At 41.9% G+C, this 13,970-nt stretch overlaps 1 protein-coding gene across 1 annotated transcript in view; it reads right to left on the bottom strand.

Annotated features, from left to right (window-relative positions):
• Window positions 1–13,970, bottom strand: part of Dlg2 (discs large MAGUK scaffold protein 2) — a 701,330-nt gene that overhangs the window by 49,822 nt on the left and 637,538 nt on the right. Inside the window, 1 exon segment of the mRNA XM_038313618.1 lies at window positions 5,667–5,742. Within this exon segment, the coding sequence (XP_038169546.1) occupies window positions 5,667–5,742 (76 nt within the window).

Below are 13,970 nucleotides of genomic sequence, written 5' to 3'. Positions count from 1 at the left end.
TATGGAAACTGGAGTTTTACAACTTCCCCTCCTCCTACTTTGTGTGTATGCATGTGTGTGTTCATGTTCATGTGCAATTGTGTTCATATGTGGCAGCCAGAGGTCAGCTCACTTTCCCTTTTTCATACACTCTGTTGGGAAATATTATTTTAAGGTGTTTGTTTATGCTGCATGAAGGGGAGAATAGTGGAGCTCGGAGGAATGGGATGCTTGGGATATAGGAAGGGTGTATATGGGAGCAGGGAAGCATATATCTTAATTAAGGGAGCCATCTGAGGGTTGTCAAGAGACTTGACTCTAGAGGGGTTCTCGGGTTTCCAGGGAGATGCCCCAGCTAGTTCCTTGGGCAGCTGAGGAGAGGGAGCCTGAAAAGGCCAGTTCCTATAGCCATACTAATGAATTTCTTGCATATCACCATAGAACCTCCACCTGGCGATAGATGAAGAAAATGACTGAGCCCCACATTGGAGCACCGGACTGAGCTCCCAAGGTCCTGATGAGGAGCAGAAGGAGGGAGAACATGAGAAAGAAAGTCAGGACCGTGAGGGGTACGTTCACCCATGGAGACGGTGGGACAGAACTAACGGGAGATCACCAACTCCAGTTGGAATGGGACTGATGGAACATGAGACCAAACTGGACTCTCTGAATGTGGCCCGACGGTGGAGGCTGACTGAGAAGCCAAGGACAATGGCGATGGGCTTGGATTCTACGGCATGGACGGGCTCTGTGTGGGCCTTGTCAGTTTGGTTGATCACCTTCCTGGACCTGGGGGGAGTTAGGAGGACCTTGGTCTTAACATAGAGTAGGGAACCCTGATGGCTCCTTGGCCTGGAGAGGGAGGAAGAGAGGGGTATGGGGGGAGGGGAGGGGAGGGAAGGGGGAGGATGGAGGGGAGGAGATGGAAATTTTTAAATATAAAAAAATAAACCATAAAAAATAAAAAAAAATAAATTAAAAAAAAAAAAACAACTCTGTGAAGCCGTGATTCTTTCCCCGTCAAAAACACCTGATGGTCTAGAAAAGAGCTGAACCACCTATAGTGAGGCGGGAGAGAGGACGGGCGGGGCCGGCACCTATAAATAGAAGGAGAAGCAACAAGAGAACAGAGGGGGCGGGACATCAGGGGCCAGGCACCTAGACACCCAACCAGCCAGTGAGTAAATACAGAATAAGAAAAGGAAAAAGTCCAGAAGCAAAAGGAAGCTGGAATGGTTTCAGTTAAGAAAAGCTAGCAAGAAACAAGCCAAGCTAAGGCCATGTATTCATAACTAAGAATAAGCCTCCATGTGTGATTTAATTGGGAGCTGGGTGGTGGACCCTCCAAAAAGCCGAACGAATAAAATCTCACACAACACTCCAGTATTCCCAGCCCAGGGAAGGGTACCACACAACCCATACAAGATAGGAATTCCCACTTTAGTTAACCATCATAGATTTTTGAGAAAGAAATTCCTTTTTGTCTTTATGTAAAATGGTGTCAAACCAGTTATGACATATTACTCTCTGGCACTCACTCTGGCCTGCAGTCTGCCTTGGAGGCCAGACTGGTTGAGGACTAGGAATCTACTTGCCTCTGCCTCTCAAGTGCTGGGATTACAAACACACACTGGTACGCCTAGCTCTTTGACATGGATTCTGAGATCAAACCCCGATCTTCATCTTGATGCAGCTTCCTGAAAGCAGGTTTAACGTGACCAGCCAACTCAAGCTCCCGCCATCAGAGCATTGCAGAAACTGTGACTCCGAGTAAGTCTTTCCTTCCTAAAGTTGCTTTGGTCTGGGTATCTAATCACAGCCACAGTAAGGAAATTAATTAAGACATTTACCCAGAAACAACACAGCAATGGAAAAGACAGGCTGTTAAAATGACCTGAATTTAAACCTGACTCTTGTACCTACCCTACTAATTGTGTTATCTTAGACGAATTAGGCAGTCTTGTGAAGACCAAGTTATTGATTTTTAAGAGAAGAATGACAATTTGCTAAAGTCATGGGTGACCTCTGTGATATTATACTCCTGCAATATTGTTATTTCCTTGACTCTAATTGTCTTTGTAAACTCGCTGAAAGCTCTTGTCTTCACAAGGTAACTTACACAATACCTCATGCTTTGTGCACTCAATGTTTTTTTTTTTTTTTTTAATCAATAGCCAGTTCTGTAAAAGTGACTTGAGTCGCGAGAGGCCAATTAAAGAAGTATTCTCTCTTAGTGTCTGCATTGTTGTCTAAATTCTCTGGTATTGTGGTTTGTAGGCTGGCTTTCTTTGTTTTATGTAGTGGAAAATAGAAAAAGACAAGGTCTCCTGAGTAAATTGGGAGCATGGGGACTTTGGGGGAAGGTTAAAGGGGGAGGGGACAGCTGCAGAGATGGAAAGATAGTCCAGGCGTTCTGGCCTGTCACTGATGTAACTTCTGGGAAGAAGGGTCCATATTATACTTTGTGTACTGTGCTAGTCCACATTTGCATCTGACACAGCTAGGTATTCAATTCAGATTCTTCAGCAAGTACCATCTGTAGGCATGAAATAAGAAGTACGACATATATTATTAAGTTCACGCCAGTAATCAATAAAAATTTCTACTGTCTTCAGGCATGGAGAGATGGCTCAGCCATTAAGAGTACTTCTGGAGGATCTGAGTACAATTCCCAGCACCCTCATGGCAGCTCACAACTCTGTTAACTCCAATTCCAGGTAATCCAACACCCTCCTACAGATATACATGTGGACAAAGCACACATACAGTATACAGTAAAAAAATAAAGAAACCATTAAAAAAATTTATACCATTTTGTGTTGAAGTAGTATTTAAAGGAGTCTATACCATGATGTTCCAGACTCTCAGTTTTAAGAATGACACCATATGTACAGATGAATTTTTATTTCACTTAAATATTTTTGGGGGAAATTAAAATACTGTGTCATTGACTAGATTTCTCAATGATATTTCTATTTAATATACAAAGGGCAATACTGGGGATTGGGTAACAAAAGTCTTAGCAAATGATCTATTTTCTAAATGAAACTATTGACCAAAACTTGTGCTGTTTTTTCCACCCACAAGTCACAATTGTTAGGGGAGAAAAGCAAAGCACAGAACATGAAGAGAAAAGGAATGGGATGTACAAAGGTGGAAGGTTTGTTAGTTTATAACACAGCACAAGACCCCAGTATGGCCTCTTCAAGAACTATATTTTCAGAAGACAGTGAAGTTACAGCCAGTGTCATGCTGAGTGTAAAAAACTAAAGTCCTTTCCCTGAGATCAAGAGTAAGATGTGAGAGGTGACTTTGACCTCCTCTCCGTTGATAGTCTATCATTGTGTTAGAGGTTCTGGCTATGGGAATTAAGTAAGAAAAGGAAATAAAAGTCATCCATATTGAAGGGAGAAAAAGAAGATCTCTCTTTTAGCATATGGTATATCTTCTATATAAGAAATTTTGAGAAATTCAGTAAAACTATCAAAACTAAGACATGGGTTTATAGAGGTTATAGGGTATAAGATCTACATGAAATGATATATTTCTATACATTTGCCATGAATGATCTTAAATGAAATTAAGCAAATAATTTAGATGCAAAGAAATACAGTTGGAACCCAGTGCCCCTCTGTGAACAAAACTAACTCAAAATTGGTTAATACCCTAACATAAGAATTGCACCTGTAACCTTCTTACAAGAAAGTTTGATATAAACCTTTGTGACCTTGTATTATGTAATGTTTCTTAGACACTGCATCAAAAAGTAACAAAAGAAAAAATAAATTAGAATAAAAATAAAAATCGTTATCTTAAAGAATACTGTCAAGAGAATAGGAAGAGAACAGAACTCTAAAGAGGAAAAAAGTTAGAAAAACATCTATCTGAAAAATCATTTAAAGGCAGAGTACAGGGGGAGGGAGACGGGTCAGTGGTTAAAGTGCTTGCCACCAAAACAAGAAGACTGGAGCTGTGCTTTTCAGAGCCCAGGTAAGTTCTAGCTGGGTGTGGTTGCTTGTAATTCCAGCCTCAGAGGGCAGAGAAGGGATCTCTTGATCAAGTTGACCAGCAAGACTAGTGGGACTGGTGAGTTACAGGTTTGACTGAGAGATACTGTCTCAAAGGTGAAGGAACAAAGCAAGAAGATTTCTGACTTTCACTAGCCACTCACCCACATGCACACCATGCCATACACATGTTCTCACACATACACACACACACACATGCACACCATGCCATACACACATGTTCTCTCTCTCACACACACACACACATGTTCACAAACAGAAACACATACATGAGTAAGTGAAGAGAAAGGTTTTACCACAACCCCAGAGTATATTTAGAGACTCTATAACCCAGTTAAAATAGCAGCAGGGAAATGCCAATTTAAAAATATACCAAATTTGAGTAGACAGCTCCTAGAAAAGATATGCCAAGTACGGAATAAGATATACTAAGTCCAGAAGAAGAAGTTCACCAGCTCCACTGATTAGGGAAATACAATTCAAAATCACAATAACATGCGACGTCATGCCAACCAAGATATCCATAATTGTAAAACACACAGGATAACAAGCATTCTTCAGTGTGTGAAGAAATGGCAGAACAATTCACTGTTGATAGAAATGTAAAGTGTCGTGGCCACTGTGTAGCCACCTGGCAGTTCCTAACATATGCACCACAGCCATCATGTTGCTGAAGGAATTAGCAATTTTGCTACACTATATAATCAATGAAAGTAAAATATGCGCATCAAAATCTTAATACAAATTGTCATGATAGTATTATCCACAGTAGCTAAAGACTGGGAATACCACAAATATCTGTCATTTGATGAATGGACATGCTAAATGTGGTATGTCCATACAATAGAATTTTATATGGCAATAAAAGAAATGAAGCACTTTTTCTATTTGCTCATGAAACAGTATAAATGGAACTTAAGAAATACTGCGGTGTGAAATCAGCAATCACAAAAGGACGCATTCCATTTATATGAAGTATTCATGGGCATATCTATGAAGACAAAGTAGGTTACTGACTGTGGTCAGGTGGGGAAGGAAAGCCGAAGAATGGGAAATGATTGCTAATCTTGACAGGATTTCTTGATGGAGTGATGAAATTTCCCAAACCGATGCAGGTGACAGCAGCCCAACTCTAAATTTAAGTAGGAAAGCCATAATGATAGTTGAATTCTCTGCCAGTAAAGCCAGGGCTAAGAGGAGATGTGCACATGAGTGTTAATCTTGGTAGGAATTTGTTGTTAATTCTCTCCCATGTCTGTCACAACAATCCACATATTCACTTCACTGACCCATGTCTGTATTTCTATGACTACAGTCTTATGTGTATAATGTGTGTCAAACTAGATCCATTAGCAGCTGAGCAGATACTGTCTATGAGATGTGACCTTTCAGAACATCTAAGGAAAACACCTAGACTGTTTCACCATCTTCAGTACAGTTAATACATCACGTTCACCACCACTGGCTGTGCCCCAGCAGTTAGCATCTGTATAACAAACCCACTTTATCAGAAATGGCATTACTTTAGCAATACATTTAGGACGGTGTTCTTTTGTCTAGTGGCACTAGTATTTCTTTGCTATTAAAAGCCTGAATGTTAATTGTCACTGAATCTATGGTAACTGAGAGAACTTAATGCTTCCATCAATTTGTACCTACCCCTTTCGAGTCAATCACGCCAGGTTTTGCATTGAACTTCACTGTCTTCAACCGGGCACGCTCCTTTCTTTCCACTCTAATGAAAATTAAAAAAAAAAAAAAAACCAATTGAGTGGCAAGGCATTTATGATTAAGTTCCTTATTAAGTAAAGGGTGCTTCTTCCTCTTGTCCTGTAGAAGGAACGGCGGGGCTGTGTCCCGCCACCCGGCTAGCTTTACCCAAAATAATTACACAGAAACTGTATTCTTTTAAAACACTGCCTGGCCCATAGTTTCAGCCTCTTATTGGCTAATTCTCACATCTTTCTTTAACCCATATTTAGTAATCTGTGTAGCACCACGAGGTGTGGCTTACCAGGAGAGATCTTAACCTGCGTCCATCTCGGAGAGGAGAATCATGGTGACTCACTATGGCGAGTGCCTGAAGCATCTCCCCAACTCCTGCTACCCAGCATTCTGTTCTGTCTACTCCGCCTAACTAATTTTCTGTTCTCTTAAAGGGCTAAGGCAGTTTTCTTTATTAATAATGAAAGTAACACATAGACACTCCTCCATCATTGTCCCTCCAACTCAAATAAAACATGGTGGAGAATGTTTTGTTTCCTTGGGAAGGATTTAAAAAAAAATAAAAAAACTTGGTAAAAATTGTCTAAACTTCTAATATGTACCTGGAAATTTTTGTCTTACATGCACTGACAGTCCTAATATTTGGATGTAACATAAAATTATGGAAATGCTTATGGATCAACAAGAATCTATTTCAGGAAATCACAGCCCAGGAAAGCTAATGCCTAGAGTGGAAACAAACAAGCCCCTCCTCCTCCCTCCTCCTCCCTCCTCCTCCCTCCTCCTCCCTCCTCCTCTTCTATTAAAGAGCAGTATTACACTGTTAGCTTCGCTTGGCAACCAATATGTTACATGTACCCTAGAATGTTCCTTCAAGGAGTCTAATGTCCTTCTGTTGTTTTGGCAGCGTCATTATCTTACCCGTCACTAAAGGAGCGTTTGCCATGTTATTAACCAAGGATGAGGACTAAAGAAAGGAAACATTTACAAGGTTGTAATGCACATTCATCATGACACTCTCTCAGCAGGAACAGAGACAGACAAACACTCCTAATAGCATCACTGGGGGGGGGGGGATTGTTAGTGTTGCTGTGGTACTCCGAAGGGGACCACAGTTCATCTGAAGCTAGAGGATGAGAAAGAGCTCGTCAGTAGGAAAAGGTGAGCAATCATTCCAGTCCCTACCGAGCTGGGAACCTGAAGGTCAGTGCCATGAGGTCCACACAAGATGAGTGGAGGCTGGATGAAGTTGTGGAGTTTCCTAGGATGTTGGGGGCCAGGCATACTGGCACACACCTGAAACCTACCACTTAGATGGTAGAGACAACAGAATGATGAATTCAAGGTCAAAATCAGATATATGGGTTCAAAGCTAGCCTGACTGACCTACATGAAATTACAAAATGTCTTAAAAAAAAAAGACATACGGCTGGGGAGATAGCTCAGTTGATAAAGTCCTTGTTTATGATAAGGACCTGAGTTTGAAGCCATGTAAAAAGCTGGGCATGGGGGCAAGGCATGAGTTTATCATCCTAGAAGAGACAGCCATCGGTGGATTTTAGGGCAGGTTGGCTAGTAAGTTCAGCCTGCTTTGTGAATTCCAGGCCATAGAGAGGCCTTGTCTTAAAAAGGGGAGGGGCCTACGAAATGACGCTCATGGGTTTATGTATGCATGCATGCATCCATACACAAATGAGCATCCACATGAGAACACAAACTCCTTCTTCTCTCCCACTGAGCCACTCAAGGACTTGGGCAGCAGTAACAAGGCATAAATGAGAAAGGTGGTATAATCAAACTAGGGTTCTAAAGGTTTATCTTTATTCATGTAGACATGTATGTGTGTGCATGTAGTTAGGCTCATGTGTATGCAGGACTTGTAGAAGTTGGAAGAAGGTATTGGGTCCCCTGGACTTGGGTACTGGGCCCTGAACTCTCATCCTCTGCAAAACCGCTAACACCCTTCACCATCGAGTTATCTCTCAAGCCCTTCAAACTAGTATCTTAGGAAAAGGATCGTGGTGCAATGGAAAAGAATTTTTGGAAGGGCAAGGAAAAGAGAAGACTGGGGTATGCTCACAAGCTCTTTCCATAACCTAGGCAGTATCAATGAAGGACGGGAAAGGGTGATTCAGATATGACAGTCATGGCTTAAGAAATCCCAGGAAAATAAAATTTGATTTGCTCTTATTTGAAGCTAAAGTTAAGAGGAATCTATGTGTTTCCCTGACTTTCCCAAGTCTTTGCAGTAAAGCGTTGTTTTTATTGCCTGCTCCCCAGAACAGCAATGAATTTTATCTCTAGAAGTTACATCTTGATTCCCTTCTTTAAACACTTTATATTGATTTGAAAGTTTGTGTAGTTCTCTGGTCCAAGTGCACATAACCCTCAGTAGAATATTACAGCAGGTCTCCAGGAGAAGACCATGGTACAAAAATACTATCCGGTAGGCTGCTCTGACATGATTTTGTTTAGATCTGGCTGGCTTTAATTCCATTTTTTTTTCCTTGGGAAGGAAAAGAGCAAGTGAGAGAAAAATAATCCCAAATCTATAGAAACTTAATGGCTGATGAAGTCTAAGCTATTCATAGCTCTGTAATTAGCAGCAGGCAACTTCCTAACCGAGAGCTCTTTTGTGTTTCCAACTGAATCACCGAGGAGCTGGGTTTCTATAGCTACAGAACGAAGTCTCAGAACACATTGATTTCAGTGGCAGAGTGGAATATTTGAGTAGAAAGGGCTGGACAAAACCTTTCACATCTAACATCAGACATTAAAGCCACATATTCCCTGGAGAGAAACCGATGTTGAGAATCTCTCCTTGCATCCACCCAACACATAACAGTTGGCAGGAGAGCCAGAAAGGCTTGGGAAAAACTGCTAGGTAAAAGTAGTCTATTGAGAAGGAGCCTGCTCAGAGCTACTCAGCTAGTCTGTCTGCCTGTCAAGTTTAAGCTCAAATGGTCATTCTTATTCACCTCCTCAGACTGTCCTAAAACCATTGTTAGAACCTTTAATTTTATTCCGACTCCTTTGCATGAATTTGACTAATGATGGGAACCACTGCTTCATCCCATTGTCATGACTGCAGCATGTGGAGCATGCATGGAGATTTGATCAGAGAATGGCAATCAATTCTGCACAGACCCACAGAAGCCACAAGCATGTGTGACGCAGGGTCCAATGCAGTATTCTAACCTAAGGATTACTTGGGCAGAGCAGTCCACACTTCCTAACAGATTTTTGAGGTCACCCTTTCACCATTATTAAGTGACCTTAAGAGACCAGTTTTAGTGGGGTCATCACTTAAATCTCTGTTTACAAAGAATATAGTCAGACACACATAAGTGCATACACACTTACCTATCAATCACTGTGGTGTCCTAGTATTTTAAAACTGGAAATACATTTTTCACACAATGTATTCTGATTATGTTTTCCCCTCTCCGAAGTCCTCTTAGATCCTCCCCCACTCACCCAAATCTATATTTTTCCTTTCTCTCTCTCATTAAAAAAAAAAAAACCAAAAATCCAGAATAGCACAATACAAACAGAAACCCTTCACACAGGTTAAAAAAAAAAAGAAAATGGTAGCTTGTTAAGGAGTTATGGCTTGTGTTCATTTGTGAAGGAGAGTGGAACATCTTGGTTCTTATTTTGTGAAGGAAATATAAACTTTTAATGTACAACTAATAATGGTTCTCTTTTTTATTTGTATCATCTTGCTTGTTCCCTTGATAACCCAGCAACACAAGTCTTGGTGAACCCCATTTTGGGGCTGTCAAAGCTGAGGCTTGATGCATGGCAGACTAGAAGGGGATATGAACAGTTTGACCTTGATGCATGGCAGACTAGGGGTCATGGGAACAGTTTGAACTTCCTTCCCCTAACAGCTGACACCAGTGTCTGCCCATAACTATGCTTTTGGGGAAACAGAACTCAACGACCTGTTTTTGCCTACTTCACTCATTGAAAACTCAACAAACATGAGGGTTTGGATGCAGAACGCATAGCTGAAAAGCCAACATAGGGCTCTTAGAGGCTTGGGCTGAATCTCCCCACAAATGGTATGTCCCAATCCTCCCATTTCCCTTGTCCAAATGTTCTGAATTATATAAATTATATACAACAAGACTTAAGCATTTAACTAGTGAGGGAGAAACATGCCACAGCAGGCTGGCCTCAAAATTCAGACTAAATTTGCTTTAGACACTGATATCAGTGTAACTAGATGTTCTTTTGCCAGCATTGCCTGGCACACACTGAACTGGCCTCTCTTGAGCACACTAGAAACTGCACCTATCCATCACAAAGACTTGCTCCCACTGGCTCTCCACAGACCTCTCTCCTCAGGTCTGCGGAAATGGCTGCAGGTGACCTTATCTTCCTTGCCGCAGCCCTCTATACTCTCTGAGTTCTCCCCCTATCCCAATACAGTGACTTGCTTACCCAGTGAAGCAAGAGCTAAGACTGAGAGTTCAGGCTTTCAAGAACGCAGCCTTCTTTCTCTTTTGGCACCCAATGCTCAAGATCTGACACCTAGAAAATAGTCTTCATTTGAGCGTATGCCACATATTGAAAGTTGTTCTCAGGGCTTACCTATTTTATTTATCTACAGCCTATACTATGATTCACGACTTCACATGGAGCTTGGCATTTAGTACATGTGAATCAACAAAGATGTGAACCTTTGTTCAATGAATGAATCAAGTCTCTGATGGGCTGTCAGTTCTTGACCTGTCTGTGAAAACTCAGGTGGAAGGATCATGAAAGTAGCACTTCCTAGTAAGAGCTCATCATTTTCCTAGCCTTTCTATCAGCAAGAGTCCAGGTTAGGGCCTGGAGAGATGGCTTCATAGTTAAGAGCACCAGCCTCTCTCCCAGAGGACCTCTGGCCAGAGAGCATCCCACACATGTCTGTAACTCCAGTCCCGGGGGCCTCTGTGGGCCACAGGCACACACAGACATATAGTCAGAACACCAATACACACAAACAATAAAAACTTTAGAAAAGAATCTAGTGTAAAGAATACCATTACCTTCTCTAGTTATGTTGCTCTCTTGGCAAAAGGAGACATTAAGGCTCCAAAGCCTTTGCTTAAGGAAATGGTGGACCTGAATGTATCAAGTCAACAGCAGTGTAGGGCTGAGGAGAGCCTAAACCTTTACAGTTGTTCACAGAGGTATATGAAAGGTACATGTTCAAATTCTGGCTTAGCCTCTACTCTTAGTGTGATTCTACCAGGATTCTTGGGGGTCTCTGAATTCCATTCTACAACCTTAGAGCATTGCTCTTAATACAGAGGAAAATCATTTAATCTTGCTACCAGAAAGCCTTGGATCCACAAACTAGTAAGTTACTTCACTTCTCAGGCCTCCAGTTTCTCTTTGAGGATTTTGTAAAAATTAAACTGAAATCATATATCTAAAAGCATCCGGCATGATGCATACTGCCATTAGCTAATGTTCTCACCATAACCTATGTTGAAATTTTGTCAACGCTGTGTGGTCTTAACGAGCAGAGCAGGTGGAGGATTTAAGAGGTGATTGTGTTCTGAGTGGTTTGCTCTCACAAATGCTTAAATCCGTTTTTGAACTGAAACACTGGCGGACTAAATAGGTTGTTGTGAGAGTGGGCTTGTTAGAAAAGCCAGTGGTGGCCGAACTTAATGTGCTTCCCTTATGAAATGCCCTGTGAAGTCTTAGGATTATTAGAGGCCTCATGACTAAAACGTCAACAGATATGGGCACTCAACCTTGTGCTGTCAGACCTCCAGAAGCATGAGCTAAATAAATAAACCTGTATACGTTATAACAGTCAGCTGTATTGAGTTACGTGACAACAAAGACTGTAGCATATGGTTATAGCTACAATAAAAAGGAATCCATTCTTCAGTCTTTTAGCCTTTCTCTTCCCTTGGTATCTTCACAATGGAGTCCTGATTGTGTTAGTCATAGGGTAGCTGGCAGTGTTATATGCTGGTTTTGTGAATGACAAGGTCCAGGCAGTGTTCTTACAGTACACATGGTATGCCCGGCACATAGGTGCCAGTTGAATTGAATTGTATCAAGTCTTATCACTGTTCCTTCTCGAAGCAAGGCCACATGGGTTTGGATGTTATGGTTTAAATTCAGATCTCAGCTCTGCCACTCACTCCGCGGGTAATCCCAGGCAGACTATGACTTTCTTCCTGCTGCATCCCTTCCATTTGTATGATGGAAATAAAGTCAGTATCTCATCCAAGGAGCTGTGGGGCTTAACCCCAGTGCTGGGAACAGAAATCCCAAATTTGGATCCTCTACTAGAACAATACGTGCTCAACATTTGGAATTTTAATGGCATGAAAATTAACATAGGAGGGCTTTTTGAGAGGTAGGATTATCTGTGATTTTTACTTTTCTAAAATTATTTTTATACAGTGAGACAATACTAGTTTTATAAAACATAAAACATTTCTGCCATAATTCCAATCCTAAGAAAAATATTCATAATATAAAATTTGTAATAAAACAAATACAAATATATTTTTACTTTGTATAAAACAGATATGCAGCCAGGCAGTAGTGGCATACCCCTTTAATCCCAGCATTCAGAAGCAGCGGTGGGCTGAGCTTGCTGAGTTAGAGGCCTTCTAGGCTACACAGTGAGTTTCGGGACAGCCAGAGCTGAAGCCGAGAAATCCTGTCTTGGAAAAACCAATAAATAAATAAATAAATAAATAAATAAAACTGCAATGTAGGATATCTGTGAGCAAAAGAGTGCGAGTCCTTACGAACGTGGCAGCACTTGAACAAAGCACTTCCTCGGGCAGCTGTTGTATGGCTGGTGACATGGTTTCCTTTAGTTAAAAAAAAGATTGCTTCTTTCAAATTATGAAAAAAACCAATTCAAGGATGGCCAGCGGCAAGTGGAGAATTGTTTGGGAGAGGGCTGTATCTTGGGGGAAGTGATGCACACTCGATTGAACCAATGACTGGAGACATGATGGTTAGACTACACGAGCCTGTGGTTGGGAAGCTCTGCACCATTTCCTGGCTCAATCCTCCCATCTACAGTCTGAGACCCTTTCATGTCGTCCCGTGTAGTCTAGAACATCGCTGGGCGATTTCAATGAGAAGAATGCTTTCTTGAAAATGAGCTGTAATCTATTTCTGACAGATTCCGTCCCTCCGCTCAGCCCCTATCCCTAGGACCAACTGAACGTGACAGCTCTCCAGACAGCTTTGGTAACTGAATCTGAGCAACCCGGAACACATGTCGTCCTGACTAATTTTTTACGTGAAGATGCACAAACACATCAATGAAGTAGTATTAAGAATCACAGCTTCAGGACTCCAGGAACTCAGTGGATTAAACAGAGTCTATACACAACTAGGAGGGAGAAGCGGTGGGATGTGAAGAACTGGAAACAAGAGGCTGAGGAGTGGATTTTCCACCCATCTTTCTCCTGGATCCTTGTTCCTCTTTCTCCTTCCAACTTCGTCTGTTCTCTGTCCCCTCACCCTCTCACCCAGAGTCCAGTTGGCAATGCCCATATGTGTGGATATGGAACCATCCACTGGAGTAGGGTCAGCCTGCAAGGGATGACATCTCCAGTGGAAACTAACCCCCCCACCCCACAGCCATCTTGTCCTCTTTAGCTAGGCGTGGACTCTCATGCCCCCTCCCCCACCTATGCTGCAATGCTGACTGACTTTAGCTTTGATACAGTCAATGTTTGTTTCGCAGACCATGTCTTGTACCAGAAGGACATTCGTGAGAAGGGAATTCCTAATGGTGATGATGAGTGGCTGCTCGTATATATGGTTGACTCACGTCAGAATTATTTCTGCCTTTCAAAAACAGAATTGAGGAAGCATTTGGAAGAGATGGGCTTGATATGCTTAAGAAATACATAGATGGAAAATCTGAGCAGCTGAAGGTAATGCTGGGAAGGGGAACAAGACTAACTGAAAGAGGATGAGGTATCTGTCCACCCAGCTGCAGGACAGTTCATGGCTCAAGCATCTGGGCCTTAGTGCAGTACGTCGCTGACTTTTATATTTGGCTTTTCTGTAAAATTTCCTGGTCAACACTGAGCCACGGAATCAGTGCATCAGGCTGTGAATGGGCGGGCAGGCTCATAAGAAGGCACAGCCTAGGAGAAGCGTGGAGGGTGTTCTTCTCCTTCCCTTCCTGCCTTATCACACTCGCCAATTTTGGTAAAATCCTAACACGCAGAGAATGAGAGATATTTT

The sequence above is a fragment of the Arvicola amphibius genome, chromosome 12 (genome assembly GCF_903992535.2).
Source record: "Arvicola amphibius chromosome 12, mArvAmp1.2, whole genome shotgun sequence".
NCBI classification, from domain to species: Eukaryota; Metazoa; Chordata; class Mammalia; order Rodentia; family Cricetidae; genus Arvicola; species Arvicola amphibius.
This window is presented reverse-complemented; position numbering and strand designations above follow the sequence as displayed.